The following is a 19,593-nucleotide window of genomic DNA, read 5'->3' as shown; positions in this document are numbered from 1 at the left end:
AAAGAACATAAAACAAAAGGACATTGTGCTTTAAGTAAACTGCAAAATCCGACCTTTCTAAAGGTTACAAGACTGTTTACTTGGGAATACCTTTATTCCAACAATACATCAACATCATATATCAATGAATATAAGAAGAAGATTGACCCCAATATAGTTTTTCTTTGAACCTTTTAAGGGGATCTTTGTACCGAATTTGGAGACTGTAAAACTCTTCCCTCGAAAGTTATGGCCTAAACGGAGAGATAAACATACAGACAATGACACGATACTAATAAAGACCCGTGTCCTTAATAATTACACATAGAGTAACTGATAAGATAAGATAAGATAAATAGAGTGAGTACTTTCGCTCACTAGAGCATCCTCAGGGGCATTTCGTCAGTTTCGGGCTATCCAACAATCCCAGAATGTCATAAACATAAAATTAACAATAAAGTTGAACATAACACTAAACTAAACAAGGACAAACAGTTTAAAATTATTTAAAATGCCATTCTCTCTCCTGTTGCCGACAAAAATGTAGCTTAGACTATTTTAAATAATTTTAAACTGCTTGTCCTTGTTTAGTGTCGTTTTATGTCCAACTTTATTGTTAATTTTATGTTTATGACATTCTGGGATTGTTGGATAGCCCGAAACTGACGAAATGCCCCTGAGGATGCTCTAGTGAGCGAAAGTACTTGGGCAATATTTAATTAATAAAACTGTGCTCGATATCTGCCTTTATTTTTTAAAGTTTAAAAAATAATTGTTAAAAATGTCACAAAAAAATAGTTTCATTATTAAATTATGCCCCATATTCGCCAAATTTATGCAACTCATAATATTAACAGATTTTATGCTGACGCCAAGATGAGATTTTTATCAGCTTGTCTACTGAAGTTTTCACATCAAAAACAATTTGGCACTGATAGTTAAAAAATATGTGAGTCCTTACCCTGTATTTACACATATATCTTTTAAAGATAAGCAGGCCTGTTCCTTCTCTTCATTATAAGAATTTTCAACAGAATATCTGCACTGTGCTGAATCAGCACTACCAGTTGATGAGCCATCAATATCTTCTTCAATATCGTCGTCCTCCTCGGATAATTCTGCATATACATCTATTTCGTCTTTATCTTCATCGTCATAGTGTGCCTAAAAATACATTTAAAAATAGAGCAACTATAAAAGTATAAAAAAAACAGTCGAAGTCCGAAGATTTCTTATTTTTTCGAAACCAAATTGACCGACAGACTACAAATAGACCGACATGCGGAATCTAAATTTGCATCCCACAACATTCCTATCAATTCATGTAGGCAAGAACCTTTCGCCAACTTATTTCTAGTACTCAAAACGTGAGTAAATGAAAATACGGAAAGACAGTTATGATTTGATTTCAGAGTAATGCTTCCACTATTCGCTTATACGTATTACTCTTCCGGGAGACTATGCAGAAGCATGTCCTTCATTAACTGTTTTTCTGTATAAAATAATAGTTTACATGATATTTTGGGAACATAGTTAATCTGAGCAAATATTAATTCCATACAAAAACTAAAAATAGTTTCAAATATTTTATTTACGGCTGTTTCAGCTTGACATATTCAGATGCCCTTTTACAAAATATTCGGTTCGTTCTGGCGTAGGAAATCATGTATTTTTAGCTAGTATCCTAACTCGATTCTCGGACAGATACAGTAGTGAAATATTTGTTTACTTAATACTAATTAAACTATGTACGATTTAAATAAAAATATTAACATAGACCATTACATTATAATCGGGAAAAAAGTAATCCTAACGAAAGGGAAATAAAATTGTATGGATAGTGATAAAAACTTGTGTTATCGTGTCGATAACAAATGTGTACCCCGGAGGTAAAGGACACTATGTCCATTTTTATCGAAATTTAGATTATTGCACTTTTGAATATAACTTTTCTGGCTCTACACATAGATAAACCATACTATGTCCAGAGACAATTTTACGGTAAGTTACCGACTTTTTAATAAACACCAAGTCCACTTCCAGTCAGAGGTAAACAATACCATGTGGACTTGGTGTTGTTTACCTCTACTATATGTGTGCACCGTCATTTACCATCCGGACATAGTGTTATATACCTTTGAACACTTCCCGCCTGGGAAATAAAACTGGTACACTTTTTTTCCCAATGAAAACCAGTGTACAGACTGGACACAATGGTTCGTGAAACAATTCATTTTTGCCATCACAGATAACGGAATTGCACTAAATCTAAATAAAAAAAATAACGTTCAAAAATGTATTCAGATAAATATTATTTTTATCATTAACAACAAAAAACGGTATCTAAAAAATTTAATAACCAGAGAGACGGTTGAGTTAATGTCCAAAATGTTTGAAGAATTTTTTAATAATGGAGATATGACAAAATACTATTATCTCGGCAGTTTCGAATTATAATACATATATTTAAATTCCACACTTGTTTACTGTAAAAGTTATTGTTTTTGTATTAATTTCAAATTAAATTTTTAATTTTTCCAGTGTGTTTTATTTATTCTAGTATGCCACAACTCAATACAGTTTTGTGCTACACTTTACGAGAAACGAAGAGACACCTCTCGATTTGGATACATAACATTTGGATAACATCACTCTTTGGACCGATAACTGCTATGGACAAAATAAAAATATAAGTATTATAATGTGCTATTTTTCGATACTGCATACGTACCCTCAAATAAAGTCGATCACTCAAAAGTTTTTACTGAAAGGGCACACACATATGGAAGCAGACAGAGTTCATGCTTTAATCGAAAGAAAAAGAAAGAAAATCTCCAATTTGGCCATTGTAACACCATGGGACTGGCAACAACTAGTTAACTGTAAACATGTGTTTTGGTACCAGTCCAACAAGAACACATTGGTAAGCTCTTTTATAAGACCGATTTCAATAATCAAAATATGTATGAAGTGGACTTCATGAGGTATCGAAGACAGCAAGTAACGTTTCCAGCCCAATTAAATCAAGTCTCAGTAATCCCATTACCAATCACAAAACAAAAGTACAATTACTTAATTGCACTACTGCCTTTTGTTCGGTCAGTTTGTCATGCGTTTTATCAAAATTTAACACATAGCGATGTAGCCACAAACGATTACCCACAAGAAGATGAAGATGATATGGAGCATCTTTAACAATTTTTAAACTTGTCGTCTATAATTTTACTTAATTATTAAAACATTATAATATTTACCTCTAATAAAATAATAGTATAGGCTATTTAACGTGTTTGTATTGTTTATTTCGTAGATATCTTAACATGCAATGCCACTTTATTTAAAAAAGTTGTTAGAGGTAAACAACACTATGTCCAACTACACATTTTTAAAATTTTTTTAAATAATGAACGGTAAACTTCAGCTATATAACACTTCATAGAAGGAAAAACGATTATACACACCACAACAATAATATATTAACCTTGGTTAAACATAAAAAACATTTGAGTATTTACTGATTACAAATTTAAAAAATTTTAAAACTGCTCTCCTGAAAAAGTAAGAAAATGGGCATAGGGTCCTTTACCTCCGAGGTACCGAAATATGTAATACAAACAAGACAGGTTTTATAGTTAACAAAACAATATTGTGAGAGGTGCATTCATGCAGGAAAATAAATAATATTATCTAATAACTAGGAAAAGAACTGTAAAGAAAGCTTTGAATAATTTTGCTACGTAGTTTTATTAAAAAGTTAAGCAGGGCCGGATTCTGATTTTTACCTAGGAATAAAAGTGCTGGAGAATTGGGCACGGCGAGAATGAGTGTGGGTGCAAATTTGAACTGAGTAGAGTTTTCGCGTAACTATGCCCGTAACGCAGTGAGTAATAACTCTAGCAAAGGAAGTTTATAGGAATGAAATGGAATGAAAGAACAATTGATTAAGATGACAAGCTGATGATGGGAAAAGGAGAAGAGAATATGAGGAGTACTACAGGATGATGGGAAAAGGAGAAGAGAATATGAGGAATACTACAGCAAAAGATAAAAAACACCAAGAACACCGCAAAAAGAGATGAAGAAAACACAAATGGAATGGACCAAATGATGAAAATGATGAGTGAATTAATAAACAACTAAAGAAGTAAATTAAAGAACTAAAGATAAACAAAAGCCACTACAAAGATTACAAACAAAAAAAAGCTGTAAAACAAGTAGATCAATTAGAAAAGGAAATTAACACAGCAAATGAAAAAATCGAGAAATTGGAGAGAGAAAGAAGAAAAAAATGTAATAATACAAGGAATAAAAAGTACTAAAAATATTAGTTACAAGTCGCTTTAGTACGAAAAATGTGGATTTGTGTTTGCAACTATCTTAATTTTAATTAGCATGTAGGCATACGGTCTATCAATTTTACATTGATAGCCTAAAAATAAAGTTTGTGTTATGATTAGAGTAAACAAAACACACAGGTAAATAATGATGGCGAAAAAGTTAAAATTATGTGCAGTAGTTTTATATTGTAATAATGATGCTCAAAAAAAAAATCATACACTTCTTAAAAAAAGCGTTTATGTAAAGCCATATTAAATATGTTGAAGAAGAATTATTAGTAGAAGGCCCTTTCGCGTATAAAAACTTTTTATAAATGAATAATAATTTAAAGTGATATAAGGTTGAATGCTCGAATAAAAGAATTTGAATCAAATAAAAGGCAGATATCGAGCATAGTTTTTATTAAATCTTGCCCAAGTACTTTCGCTCCTAGAGCATCTTCAGGGGCATTTCGTCAAAATTAGGCTATCCAACAATATATGGAGAATGTCATAAACATTAAATGATACATTAAACATGACACAAGGACAAACAGTTTAAAAGTTATTAAAAATCGACCAAGCTATATATTGGATGGCATCAGGAGAGAGAATGGCTCCAGGAGCCCAGATTTTTAGTACAAATAAACTCTGTATTGAGACATGGACGATGAACAAATCAGAAAAGTCATGCTCAAACTGTCAAAAGACCCAATATAGAACTAGAGATGATGTATGAAAAAACGAATATCGTAGGGATCATAAAATCACAAAGACTGAGACAGTTGGGGCATATCCAAAGGATGCCAAACGCGAGACTATACAGAGGAATATTAACGGAAAAGGGAGGAAATAAGAAGAAAATTATGCTGAAAACTACGTAGAAGGAGGTTGAAACAGACATAGAAGAACTTAAAATCCCAAATTGGAAGGGTAAATCAGAAGACGGGAAAGAATGGAAAACAACAGTAAACAAAGCCATGGACCTTCTAAACATAGAAAGCTAAATTATATAATAATATATATATATATATATATATATATATATATATATATATATATATATATATATATATATATATATATATGTATATATATAATAAATTTTCAAGACATCCTGGTAAACAAAATTTAAGATAAGATTAGATTAACAGAAAGTTTTGCCTATCAACACCTGATTTTTAAACACTCGCAGGTAAAATCTTTTTTATATAGAATTAGAAAGCCCATACTCATTATAATCTTTTCATTGTTTGTATATGACCTACGATTAAGATATTGTAATTAACCTTTTGTTATAGGAATGAATTATGTATTTGTAACCAAAGGGAAAGCCAATTTTAAAGCAAAAATTTTAGTTTCTCTGGAAACAGTAATGGGGTTTTTTCTTAATGATTGTAAACAAAATAAAGCTTTTTGATTCGACAGTTTTTTTTTAATGGGAGAATTGATAGTCGATGTATGAGAGAAAGTACCAGTAGTCATTTTGATTATCGAAAGGAAAGGTCACGTCTCGATAGAGGGTGTGTTCGTAAGTTTGGATGTTTTGAACATACTATTTTTATTGTGAAAGGAAGTTAGCAGAATTGTTACAAGTCGATGAAAAGATATCCTTGGATCTAAAGTGGGCAGTTTCTGGAATACGTAGGAAATAGTTTGGCAGCACCAAGTTGACAGAAAGAAGTCCTTGTATCATTGAGAAGTAGCTGAGTGTTTTGGAGAATTAAATTTCAAGTGTTAATTGTTGGAGAATTGAGTCAGGTGTTTCGTACAGTCGCTGCAGGAGGATTGCAGATACGAAAAGAAGAAAGCCGAGGCAAATAGTGGCAGATCACATTGCTGTGGAGCGTGGGCGATTCTGGGTATGGTCCAAATACAATCTACGAAGGAAAGGTCAGTGATTTTCTGTTCAGAATTGAAAATTTTGTAACTGTGAATGAAGTTTGTTGACATCATTGTCATTACCATTTTAACTCAAGAGTAGACTTCATTTTTTGTAAAATGTTTTAAAGTTTTGTTTTTGCAAATAAAGTAAATATTGAAAAATCAGAAAGATAAAAAGTTTTAAAGATATTCATTGAAATTGGCTTTAATTTGTCTTCAAGAAGACTTAAAATATTCTTTTTGTGTAAATTTTATTATATTCATTTGCACTGATTGATAAGATACCAGCAAAATTTGATAATTGTTTTATTCTTCTTTAAATAAAATAAAGAATACCAATTTTTTTTAACATACTATTTTTATTATTATCCTTTTTTCTCTATCCCGATAAAGGACAACTAGGAAATCTTTGGACCCACACAACTTGGGTTAATATAGGGAGATTTTTCACCCTGAGAACAATTAAGTTATGTTTTTGATTTGCTCAATTAATCAAGTAAAAAAAATAATAACTTAATATATATATATATATATATATATATATATATATATATATATATATATATATATATATATATATATATATATATATATATATATATATATATGTGTGTGTGTGTGTGTGTGTGTGTGTGTGTGTGTGTGTAATATATTAGCTGACCCGGCCACGCTTTGCAGTGGTTTGATTATTATACGACTAATATTATGTTAAATTTATTTGGTAAAGTAAATATCATGAAATCCATGATGGTATCCCCAATATATCATCTCGAGTGATTTAAAAAATATAAGATTACCTGTTAACAACTGTTGAATCGGCGGAATTTTTCGGCGGGAAATATGATATTATAACTAACAAGATAAGTCAACGCGCATGTTCTTGCATCTCTCTCGCAAATCTGTGACGTAGGCCCGAGACAACTTTAATGATAAGTTAAATGCTCTATCTGTTGCTATCCTGTGTGCTTCAAAACGTAGTGAATGAGATTTTTATTTATTCATTGATGTAGCAAAGACTTTGTATATTATATTGTTATATAAATTTTGTGGTGAAAACATTCAGTTTACTGTGTTTACTGTTTACTTATCACCTTATTTATTTATCGTACGAAACTTCCTCTCGAATACCTGTAGCTACTTTATAAAGAAGATTAATTATTTGGTTGCCATAATGTATTGTGCAGTGGTGGGTTGTTTAAACAATTATAATAAAAAAAGTAAATCTTTTTCGAAGTGTCGTTTTTTGTGTTTCCTAGAGACAAACAAACGCGTAAAGTATGGGCTTCAAGTGATTTCAGAGAGACAAATTTAATATAGAAACCGCGAGAATATGATCAAAACATTTTACAAAAGCTGACTATTGTTTAAAAGAAAAACTATGTTTTCTACATATGTTACTACTAATAGTATAATTAATTCTGAAATTGTCACTTTTCCTCGCTAAACCTTCCTAGTGGTGATACAGAAATTAACCCTGAAGATTTAATTGACAGCCATCAAGATTTTATTAATTCGAATATAAAAGACCTGGAATGGGATGGATTGGACGGAATTTAGCCGGTTTCATTGCATTTAAGTTAGAAAAAAAAAAAAGAAATACTTGGATATATTCCGGACGCTAAAGATAAATCGTTTACTTGGGTAAACCACGTTTCTAAGGGTGGTTTACTCAAACCAACACTGGAATTTGTAACTAAATGTAGTGAACTGAAACATATTTTTCGTAGTTATAATGGCAAAAAATTAAAAGTAACTAAAAATTATTTAAAAAACCTAATAGAAGCTGCAAAATATGTACATGTTAGAGAAGATTAAGATTAAGAAGATTAGTAAAATTAATTTTTTTATAATGTACTTTAAAAAACTAATTCTAAATAAAAATATTAGAGATAATTACAATAACCGCAATAGAAAAATAAAAAAGATTGTAAAATAAATATCTAAATGATATTCATAAAGTCTGACGTATGATCTGCTTTTCCTTATGTTTCAAATTCTTTACTTTTTACCGGCCTTTTATATTTTATTTATGTTTTGTAACAATATCTATTTTGTTTGTAATACACACAATCAAATCGAAGATTCATATATTTCTTTAATTAATTTTACAAATTACTTATTAATTTTCAAACCACGTTTTTACAGAAAGTAAATAGTTATGACTTCTTGGTGCAATATATGGCATCGAGGTATACTTACCGTTAACAGTTTAAGTTTCGAAGTTATTCATTACAGTAATGGAACAACGTTGCCATATTATGCATCGTTAAAATAAGGTCCACACAAGTCCCCTGGCTTTGTCTCGCTATGACGTCATGCGCAAGGTCGATTAAAATTAGAACAGCAAGTGAGCATATCTTGTTTGTTATAGTATCATGGGCGGCAAAATTGTGCAATCAATTAGCCAATTATGGTTCAAGTAATTATTCAGTGTAGCCAGTGTGCAGTTTTATTTTACCGTATCCAATATTTAGCAAATATTTATGCCAATAGATTAGTTTGCACTTGTACTCTTATCTTAATGGTCAATCGAACTGTTTCGATATTTCGCCATAAAAACGATTGTGTTAAACATACATTATTCTCATCAGCATATGTAAAGAGAAGAATAACGGAAGTGTCATTGCCGTTTAACTCTTGCATACTTCTATGTAATGCTTTGAGTGCATCTTTATGAGCCATAGTACATTTATCCCAGATAATAACTGAGCTCCTTTGTATCACTGCAACCATTACACTTCTTTTTTTAATGTTACATATTGCATTTGGTTTGCTAGGAACGTCTAATGGCAGCTTGAGTACTAAATGTGCTGTTCGCCCACCATCTAACAATTTTCTGAATCAACAACTATAAGTTGCCTACATTTGGCGCAACGACTACATATCAACGACTGTAAATTATCACAAATTACGATTAAAATATATTAGTTACGATAAAAATATATGGAAAATTTTATGGATTTAGTCTACTCAAGATTTTAACATTTTTTCAGTAGATTTTAAAATTTAAGTTTATTTAGAATTCTTTCATTAAATTTATAATTGTTAAAATGTATTGAATTAATGCACAAAATTATATTTTTTACTTTATTGCAGATAAAATGCAGAAAAATCGTTTTTTATTGTAAATACACAATGTTGAACATTTTAAACTTTACTTAATCACTAGACCCATTTGTAACTTTCGGTGTTGGGCCGTTTATAATACAATTCATTCTACTAGAAACCACATTCAAAAGCAAAAGAAAAGAAATGAGAACATAAACAGAAAACACAAAGAAATAATAAAAATTTATAAAATAAGGGAAGAAACAACGAGAATAATATACTCAGAAGGACTAGAGAAAGAGATGGACAATGAACATGAAATACCAGAAACAATAGAAGAAGAATGGGGAAAATTTAAAAATGCGATGATAAAAACAGCTAAATCAATATCTGGAACCACAAGAAATAACAACAGAGGGAAACGAACATCTTGGTGGAACGATGAAGTGAAAAGAGGAATAAAAGAAAAGAAGAAATTATGGAAAGAATACATCCAAGACAAAACACAACAAAAATATGAAAATTATAAGAGACAAAGAACAAAAGTTAAAGAGATAGTTAAGAAAGAGAAAAAGAAAAGTTGTGAAAAATTCGGGGAAAAAATGGAAGAAAACAGCAAAGAAAACGTAAAATTATTTTACAGAACACTGAAAAACCTAAGAAGCAATAAACAAACGAAACTGAAACAAATAATGAACAAGGAAGGAACAATAATAAACGACGATAAGACAATAATGGAAAGATGGAGGGAACATTTTCATACTGAAAAGGAATACTGAATGGAAATCAAGCGAATACAATGGAGAAGGAAAGCCACAACAGGAGAGACACGCAAAATCCAGGAACTATAGAAAAAGAAGAACTGGAAGAAGCAATAAGAAAGATAAAAATTGGAAAAGCACCAGGAAGCGATGAAGTAGCACCAGAAATGATGAAATATATAGGAGTAAAAGCAAAAGAAAAATTGTTATACATATATAACCTAATATGGAAGAGAAAAGTAATACCCAGAGAATGGACAAATGCAGTAATTATACCTATATACAAGAAAGGAAACACAAGAGACTGTAGGAACTATAGAGGTATATCACTACTATGTGTAGCAGCAAAAGTATACGAAACCATAATAGAAAGGAAAATTAGAAAAGAAATAGAACATAAATTAGAGGATGTACAAAGTGGATTCAGGAAACGACACAACACACAAGACCATATATTCACCATGCAACAAGTAATAGAAAAAGCATTAAAGAAAAATAAAGAAATACATCTGAGCTTTATAGACATAGAAAAAGCATTCGACTCAGTCAAAAGAAAAGATATATGGGAAAGCCTAAAGAAGAAACAAGTAAGTGAAGAACTGATAGAAGCAACAAAGAGTATATACATGAAAACAACAAATACAGTAAGAATGTTAAATATACAGTCAGAACCATTTGAAACAACCCAAGGAGTTAGACAAGGGGGAAGTCTCAGCCCAGTACTATTCATAAATGTAATAGATGAGATAGTGAAAGAATGTAAGAAAACAATCAAGAAATACTGCATCGGTTGGAACAAAATGCAAATGATAAATGCTGAGATCTGTATATTTGCAGACGACATAGTATTAATTGCGGAAACTGCAGAAAAACTGAAATACAACTTAGAGAAATGGAACCTAGAAGCAAGCAAATACAACTTAAACGTAAACAAAGAGAAGACTCAAATAATGAAAATATCAAGGAAACAAGGGACGGAAGATCAAATAGAAGTAATGATAGACCAACAAAAAATAATACAGACAAATTCATACAAATACTTAGGAACAGTAATCAACAACAAAGGAGACATCGAGAACGATCTTAACAACAAAATGGAAAACACAGGAAAACTATTCGAAGCACTAAATAGAGGATTCCTTAATAACAAAGAAATATCAACAAAGACCAAGATGACAATATACAAAACAATATATAGACTTACAGTGACATATGAAGCAGAAAATTGGATATTAAACAAAAGACATCAGAGCAGAATTCAGGCAGCAGAGATGAAAAACTTCAGAAGAACGATCGGAGTAAAAAGAACTGATAGAATCAGAAATGAAGAAATAAGTGAAAGACTCAAAATCAAACCGATACTCGAGTCAATCAAAGAGAAAAAATTGGCATGGTTCGGACATCTAACCCGGATGGACAATAATAGACAAGTAAAAAGAGTGTGGGACGCCAAACCAATAGGGAAGAACAGAAGAGGAAGACCCATTAAAGAGTGGAACAGTGACATCTCGCAGATAATGCAGAGTAAGGGTAAGCCTTGGCAGGAAGCAACACAGATGGCATCCAATAGGAAGGAATGGAGAAAGTTCGTTAAGAGCTAGGACACCTCAGAAGACTGTCAAATATTGTAATTTAATGAATTGTATTGTAAACGGCCCAACACCGAAAAGTACAAATGGGTTCTACTGATTAAGTAAAGTAAATTACAATAATTTACAGTCTTCTGAGGTGTCCTAGCTCTTAACGAACTTTCTCCATTCCTTACTATTGGATGCCATCTGTGTTGCTTCCTGCCAAGTCTTACCCTTACTCTGCAGTATCTACGATATGTCACTGTTCCATTATTTAATGGGTCTTCCTCTTCTGTTCTTCCCTATTGGTTTGGCGTCCCACACTATTTTTACTTGTCTATTATTGTCCATCCGGGTTAGATGTCCGAACCATGCCAATTTTTTCTCCTTGAGTCGAGTATCGGTTTGATTTTGAGTCTTTCACTTATTTCTTCATTTCTGATTCTATCAGTTCTTTTTACTCCGATCGTTCTTCTGAGGTTTTTCATCTCTGCTGCCTGAATTCTGCTCTGATGTCTTTTGTTTAATATCCAATTTTCTGCTTCATATGTCACTGTAAGTCTATATATTGTTTTGTATATTGTCATCTTGGTCTTTGTTGATATTTCTTTGTTATTAAGGAATCCTCTATTTAGTGCTTCGAATAGTTTTCCTGTGTTTTCCATTTTGTTGTTAAGATCGTTCTCGATGTCTCCTTTGTTGTTGATTACTGTTCCTAAGTATTTGTATGAATTTGTCTGTATTATTTTTTGTTGGTCTATCATTACTTCTATTTGATCTTCCGTCCCTTGTTTCCTTGACATTTTCATTATCTGAGTCTTCTCTTTGTTTACGTTTAAGTTGTATTTGCTTGCTTCTAGGTTCCATTTCTCTAAGTTGTATTTCAGTTTTTCTGCAGTTTCCGCAATTAATACTATGTCGTCTGCAAATATACACATCTCAGCGTTTATTATTTGCATTTTGTTCCAACCGATGCAGTATTTCTTGATTGTTTTCTTACATTCTTTCACTATCTCATCTATTACATTTATGAATAGTACTGGGCTGAGACTTCTAACTGTCTAACTCCTTGAGTTGTTTCAAATGGTTCTGACTGTATATTTAACATTCTTACTGTATTTGTTGTTTTCATGTATATACTTCTTGTTGCTTCTATCAGTTCTTCACTTACTTGCTTCTTCTTTAAGCTTTCCCATATATCTTTTCTTTTGACTGAGTCGACTGCTTTTTCCATGTCTATAAAGCTCAGATATATTTCTCTATTTTTCTTTAAGGCTTTTTCTATTACTTGTTGCATGACGAATATATGGTCTTGTGGGTTGTGTCCTTTCCTAAATCCACTTTGTACGTCCTCTAATTTATGTTCTATTTCTTTTTTGATTTTCCTTTCTTTTATGGTTTCGTATACTTTTGCTGAAACACATAGTAGTGATATACCTCTATAGTTCTTACAGTCTCTTGTGTTTCCTTTCTTGTATATAGGTATAATTACTGCATTTGTCCATTCTCTGGGTATTACTTTTCTCTTCCATATTAGGTTATATATGTATAACAATTTTTCATTTGCTTTTACTCCTATATATTTCATCATTTCTGGTGCTACTTCATCGCTTCCTGGCGCCTTTCCAATCTTTATTTTTCCTATTGCTTCTTCCAGTTCTTCTTTTACAGTTTCTGGATTTTCCGTGTTTCTCATGGATACTGTCTTGTTGTGGCTTTCCTTCTCCATTGTATTCCCTTGATTTCCATTCAGTATCAGCTGGAAATGTTCCCTCCATCTTTCCATTATTGTCTTATCGTCGTTTATTATTGTTCCTTCCTTGTTCATTATTTGTTTCAGTTTCGTTTGTTTATTGCTTCTTAGGTTTTTCAGTGTTCTATAAAATAATTTTACGTTTTCTGTGCTGTTTTCTTCCATTTTTTCCCCAAATTTTTCCCAACTTTTCTTTTTCTCTTTCTTAACTATCTCTTTAACTTTTGTTCTTTGTCTCTTATAATATTCGTATTTTTGTTGTTTTGTCTTGTATGTGTTCTTTTCATAATTTCTTCTTTTCAAGATGTTCGCTTCCCTCTGTTGTTATTTCTTGTAGTTCCACATATTGATTGAGCTGTTTTTATCATCGCATTTTTAAATTTTCCCCATTCTTCTTCTATTGTTTCTATTATTTCATGTTCATTGTCCATCTCTTTCTCTAGCTCTTCTGAGTATCTTATTTTCGTTGTTTCTTCCCTTAGTTTATAAATTTTTATTATTTCTTTGTGTTTTCTGTTTAGAACATTTTAAAATTATTTTTAATTCTAATCATACATAATTCTGCCAAAAATAAAAATATTTTACTCTCGAGTAAAAATCACATTTTTCTAAAACACTTCATATACAACTAATAAAAGTTGATATCTGATGGTATATGGTATAGATCAGGATATAACTGTATGGGAAAATAAAACTGTTTTTACTATTTTCTCGAGTTTATGCGAAACGAAAAAAGTAAATAGTAGTGAAGTTAGTTTGTTGAACGTCACTTTGTTTAATTGAACTACCACTGTAGTAGAGGTGGAGTTTTATAAAACATTTTGTGTAATGTAACTGTAGTTATGAGAGAATAAAACAATTGTTTCTACTATTCTCCCTATAATTTCATCATATTTTCTCACCTATTAGACCTTCCTAGGACTTCAAATAATTATTTCAAATTCAAAATAAGCCAACTCGATTCAGTCGTTCTCGATTTATTATAAATGTATATATTTTATATGTAGTTTATATATATATATATATATATATATATATATATATATATATATATGTATATATATATATATATATGTATATATATATATATGTATATATATATATATATATATATATATATATATATATATATATATATATATATAACAATTTATTGGATTGGTATGTCGGGTATGCGGTCTGTCTAAAAAAAAACTCTTTTTTCTTTTATTACTCTATATTTCGCTGATTTTTTTGTCGGCTTCATCAGGAGACAACTGAAATATGGTTAAAATGTATATAAATATCAGGTGAAAATAAACAATGATTTGCTTACAGATTTGGAGTTAAAAATATTTAAAAATGTTGTACATAATATATTCAAAACAGTACTGACAATATTGGTTAAAGCACCTAGCCACTAGTAATTAAATTAAAAAAAAAACAACTAAGAAACGATTAAAACACAATAAAATTACACATTAAAAATATACAGGGTGATTTAAAATATAATTTTAAACAAAAATTATTTGAACATACTAAGAATATTACAGTAGATATTGCTCAACTGTCCCGTGTCTGCCTTATAATTTACTGCATATTTTTCTTTATTAATATGACACATTTCTAAAAACAACCTTTTTTGTAATTGTTCTCTTGCTGTAGAATACTGACATTTGAGTAGTCAAATTGATGCCCAGTTTTCAAGTAATGGTCAACTGCCGCACATGTATTCTTCTTCTTTGTGTAGTCACTTTTGTGTTGTGTGACCCTTTGTTTTAGCCTTGTCAATCGAGATGTTGCCTTCATGAGAAATTTACCGTCTTTTGGATTTGGAATATCTTCTTTTACTGCTAGATAAACATTCCGAATAATTTCTTTGGCATCATCAGATAAATATAAACGTGTTTTACACTTAGCACTAGCTTCACCGATTCCTGACATTTTACTTGAATAGTCGTGATCTAACCACCGATCTAAATGCAAGAAAATAACTGCCTGAATTTGCAAATGTCAAACTTAAATATGTTTGCTCCCTTTCATAATGTTTTATAAATTATGTTTTCTAGATAAATAAATGATACCTTCTTATACCTAAATACCTATTAACACGAGAATTATAATGTGTAAAGCTATAGAATCATATTAAGAGGTATACTTTATCTTTAATTAATATACTTGCTAATGATTTTTTAATTTTCTTTTATTTAAAGATAGAAAGCTTCATTATCGAAAGTCCATTTTATTTAAAGTGAAAACGACATAAAACAGATAATAATTTAACTCCATAAAATTCAAGTAATGAACCCGTTGAACATGAAAATTGTTTGTGATCGTTAATAATAATTGATTCCAAAGAACATAATTTCAGATGAGTAAGCAAAGATGACTAATTCGTGTATAGCAAAATTTTTTTAATACGAAGCATTGTGTAGAAATTTTAATTTTAACAATTTATTTGCACTGATAGGTAACGAGTCAGTTCTTTAAATAATATAAAGTCCGGTCCTAGTAAGCTATTCTAAAACTATTGCTACCCGTCGCAAAGATAATTGAGTGATTAGTAACATCAATAGATGCCGTTCATTATTATAATACTGCGGTCGACTGGGTCATCCCACCAGTCTCAGGCCAAATTTCTTATATCTTGAACCAAACTATAACAGATTCAACAATTTACAACAGGTCCCACGTTGGGCGCCTGTTTTAACAATTAATAATTTGCTTATAGGAGGCTAAAAGGGAGGACTGAACAATAACTGGACTTGGAGACAGGGTAAAGAAATAAATTGACAACGTTTGCGAATGGCTACTCTTGTTTTGGTTGGAGAACTAGGTAGTAAATAAGGATTCCTTTTTTTGGGAGGAGTGGGAGAACTGTCACAATTAATAATTTGCTTATAGGGGGCTAAAAGTAGGACTAAACAATCATTGGGCTTGGAAACAGAGTACACAATTAAAATGAAACATTTACGAACGGCTACTCGTATTTTGGTTAGAGAGCTAGGTTGTGGATAAGGATTCCTTTTTTTGGGGAGGACTAGGAGAACTAACTACGAAAAAGAAATAAAAAAAATACTTACAGAGATGCCCTGGGCAACACTACACAAGAAAATTCCTAAACTAATTAAAATTAGTACGCCGTTTAAAAAAAATCCTCTTGCTACTTAGAAAGAGTCCTTCCTTCCTTTCCTTAGATTTGGATACAAAAACACTGTCCCATAAATTTCAAAATAATCTAAATCTGACCCTTGGGAGACACAAAATAGATGCTGGACAAATTCTGGGAGAAATCAAACACTAAAGCTTGGCTTCAGGTTATCCTCGATGATAACTATATGATTGTTATGATACCATGTCGGCTAATATACGCTCTTATCAAATCATCTGTCACGAAATATAGCTTAAAAGCATATAGCGGGATGATTATCCTATATTACAAAAATTGCCAAATGGAATTTTAAGCTTAAATCACCTTATCACCAAAACTCATGGAATTAAGCGAAACTGCCGGTTTTCGAAATTCTACGAGAACGATGTTTCTCCTTTCAGACCCTGAATTGTTCTCCGTTACCGCCACGCCAACCTCTCCCGTTGTGTCAAACTCGTATCTCGTCGTACCAGTTTTTACTCGCAGCCAATCGGATCTCTCTTTAACTACGTTTTGGATTCGATATTGAACTTTAAAGCGCAGGGCCTTTAAATTTTTGTGGGAACTTATTTAAATTAAAACGCAGTTAAAGCGAGGTAGAACTCGACAATTACGCAGTTAATATTTTCTCCAGATCACTCCTCAAATATACTTAAATAAAAAAAACTTCGAGTTGAAGTGTCAGCCAGCGGCGTTTAAGCAAAGAACTTTAAATCGCTGTTACGTACCAGCCAAGGACGCATCAAATAAATTTTATATATTTGATATTCAAAGGAAAAAATCCATGCTCAAAACCAGCAGGTTATACTACCGAGAACAGCAAAAAAAATGTTGAAATTTCTATTCTTTACATTATAGGGAAAAATCCTAAATCTGGTTTGACAGTGAGGTGTTTTCGGATATGGTTGATTTCTGTAACTGTTTGAAATAAGGGGTGAGGTTTAACTCAACCAAATCACGAGAATTGAATGAATGCTGTCTCCCATTATCCAGGAGCGCTCTGACATGCATAGGCCTGCCACCTTTAATATAAACTGTCATTAAAGCGGTAGCCAACAATACATCAGTTTTAACTGACGAGGCACAGAGAGAAGTGGCTGTATAAGAATCTGGAAGTTTTGAACTTCTAAAGTAGGTTTGAACGAACTGATAGAAGCTTCATTTTGGGTGTGAGTAATCAGAAGGCTGAATAGATATGTGAGCGACACGACTGGGAAAATCTTGAGAATGTTTGGGAATTTGAGTATTGCGATGCATCGAGAAAGATTGGCTATTAGTATTCCTAGAGAAAGAGACTTTTCAGATGTATTATGCAAGAGCTAGGCTAGTGATGTCTTTTCTTACATATACTGCACGAGCGTGAAATTAAATTATTTCCTGTTAAGAGAGACATTTAAAATCATTACATTGATACATTTTATGCGCATTACTTTTACAATATATACAGTTAGTGACTGAAAAAGAGTTTATAGGTTGGTGAACTGATGAAAATAAAAATATTTTTAATGGGGTTTTATTAACTTTTTTTGTCATTTTCCGAAAAGTTTAATTTTTCTTGTATATCACATTTTTTCTCAAGAGAACCAAAAAAACTTGGAGAAAGTAGGTAAAGTGTTTGAACCTATTTCGTATTCAAATAATCTGTACGTCGTTAAATCCAATTTCTGTAAAAATATTTCAATTAATAGTAAATCCCGATATTCAATGTTTCAATGTTCAAAGTTAAAAATTCACGTAATGGCCTGCTCACAAGTCGCCACTCCTGTCGATTCCTGGCAAGTCCTCTCTATCTTCTGACACTTAAAATCTGTAGGTCTTCTTCCACATTATCAATCCATCTCCTTCGTGGTCGTCCTCTACTTCTTGTGCCCTCTGGTTTTGAAAATGTTAATGTCTTCGTGTATTCGTGATCTGACATCCTAGCAATGTGTCCAGCCCATCTAAGTCTCTGCACTTTAAGGAATTTCACAATATCTGGATCGGTGTATAACTGATATAGGTCAAAGTTGTATCTTCGACGCCATAGCTCATTTTCATCTACGGCCCCAAAAATCTTTCTAAGAATTTTTCTCTCAAACATACCAAGAAGTCTTTCATCATTTTGAGATAAGGTCCACGTTTCAGCCCCATATATTAAAACCGATATTATTAAGGTCTTGTATATTAAATGTTTCTGGACAATTCTGTTTGCTATTGCTATGGGTCTTTTTATTTTCTCGCTTGTCGTGTTTGTTGCGTTTACTAGCGATCCAAGATATGTGAATTCTTTGACTTGCTCAAAGGTATGGTTGTTAATTTGAATTCTCTGTGGGATATTTCGGGGGTTTTTAGAAAACAACATATATTTGGTTTTTTCCTCGTTTACCACAAGTCTTAATTCACTTGCCGTATCCGCAAGCCTTGTAAAACACTGCACCATATCTATTATACTTCTGCTCACTATAACTATATCGTCAGCGAATGCGAAAATTTATTAAAAATAGTTCCATTCATTCTAACATTTAATTGCCGGATTGTCTTTTTCAAGGCAATATTAAAGAGGAGACACGCCTGCGCGTTCCGCAGTTTTAGACCATCATTAATTTCAAAGAACGTAGAGTTTTCTCGTTCAACTCTAATGCATGTGCTTACGTTTGGCATTGTTAGTTGAGTCAACTTAACTAACTTAAGTGGGATCCCAAAGTCTATACGTTTTGCATTGTTAGTTGGGTCAACTTAACTAACTTAGGTGGGATCCCAAAGTCTATCATTACATTATTTAATGCAGTTCTTTTCACACTGTCATAGGCTGCTTTGAAGTCGATGAAGAGTGGTGTGTATCTACGTTATATTCTAGTGACTTTTCTAGAATCTGCCTATGTGCTTGAATTTGATGTGTAGTTGACTTTAAAACAGTAAATCCGCATTGATATTGACCAACAATATCCTTTGGAAAAAAATTTTATACGTTGATCACCCCTTTTATGCAATGGACATATTATTCCCCTTAGCCACTATTCTGGTACCAATTCATTCTGCCATATAAGTACTATTAGTTTATGGATTGCTGCAAAAAGTTGATCACCACCTTTTTTATACATATCCGAACAGATTTCACCGATTCCTAAGGCTTTATTGTCTTTTAGTTTTAGGATGGCATTTGTATATAGTA

The 19,593-nt window shown here is 31.7% G+C and overlaps 1 protein-coding gene across 6 annotated transcripts in view; it reads right to left on the bottom strand.

The window, feature by feature from the left end:
* LOC140445546 (importin-4-like) overlaps positions 1-19,593 on the bottom strand; it is a 550,550-nt gene that overhangs the window by 178,487 nt on the left and 352,470 nt on the right. For all 6 annotated transcript variants that reach the window (XM_072537643.1, XM_072537647.1, XM_072537644.1 and 3 more), the window contains one exon: positions 941-1,143. In XM_072537643.1, coding sequence (XP_072393744.1) covers positions 941-1,143 — 203 coding nt within the window. The remainder of the gene's footprint in view (positions 1-940; positions 1,144-19,593) is intronic.

The sequence above is a fragment of the Diabrotica undecimpunctata genome, chromosome 7 (genome assembly GCF_040954645.1).
Source record: "Diabrotica undecimpunctata isolate CICGRU chromosome 7, icDiaUnde3, whole genome shotgun sequence".
Taxonomy (NCBI): Eukaryota; Metazoa; Arthropoda; class Insecta; order Coleoptera; family Chrysomelidae; genus Diabrotica; species Diabrotica undecimpunctata.
The sequence above is the reverse complement of the archived record's forward strand: the minus strand, read 5'-3'. Positions and strand labels throughout refer to the sequence as shown.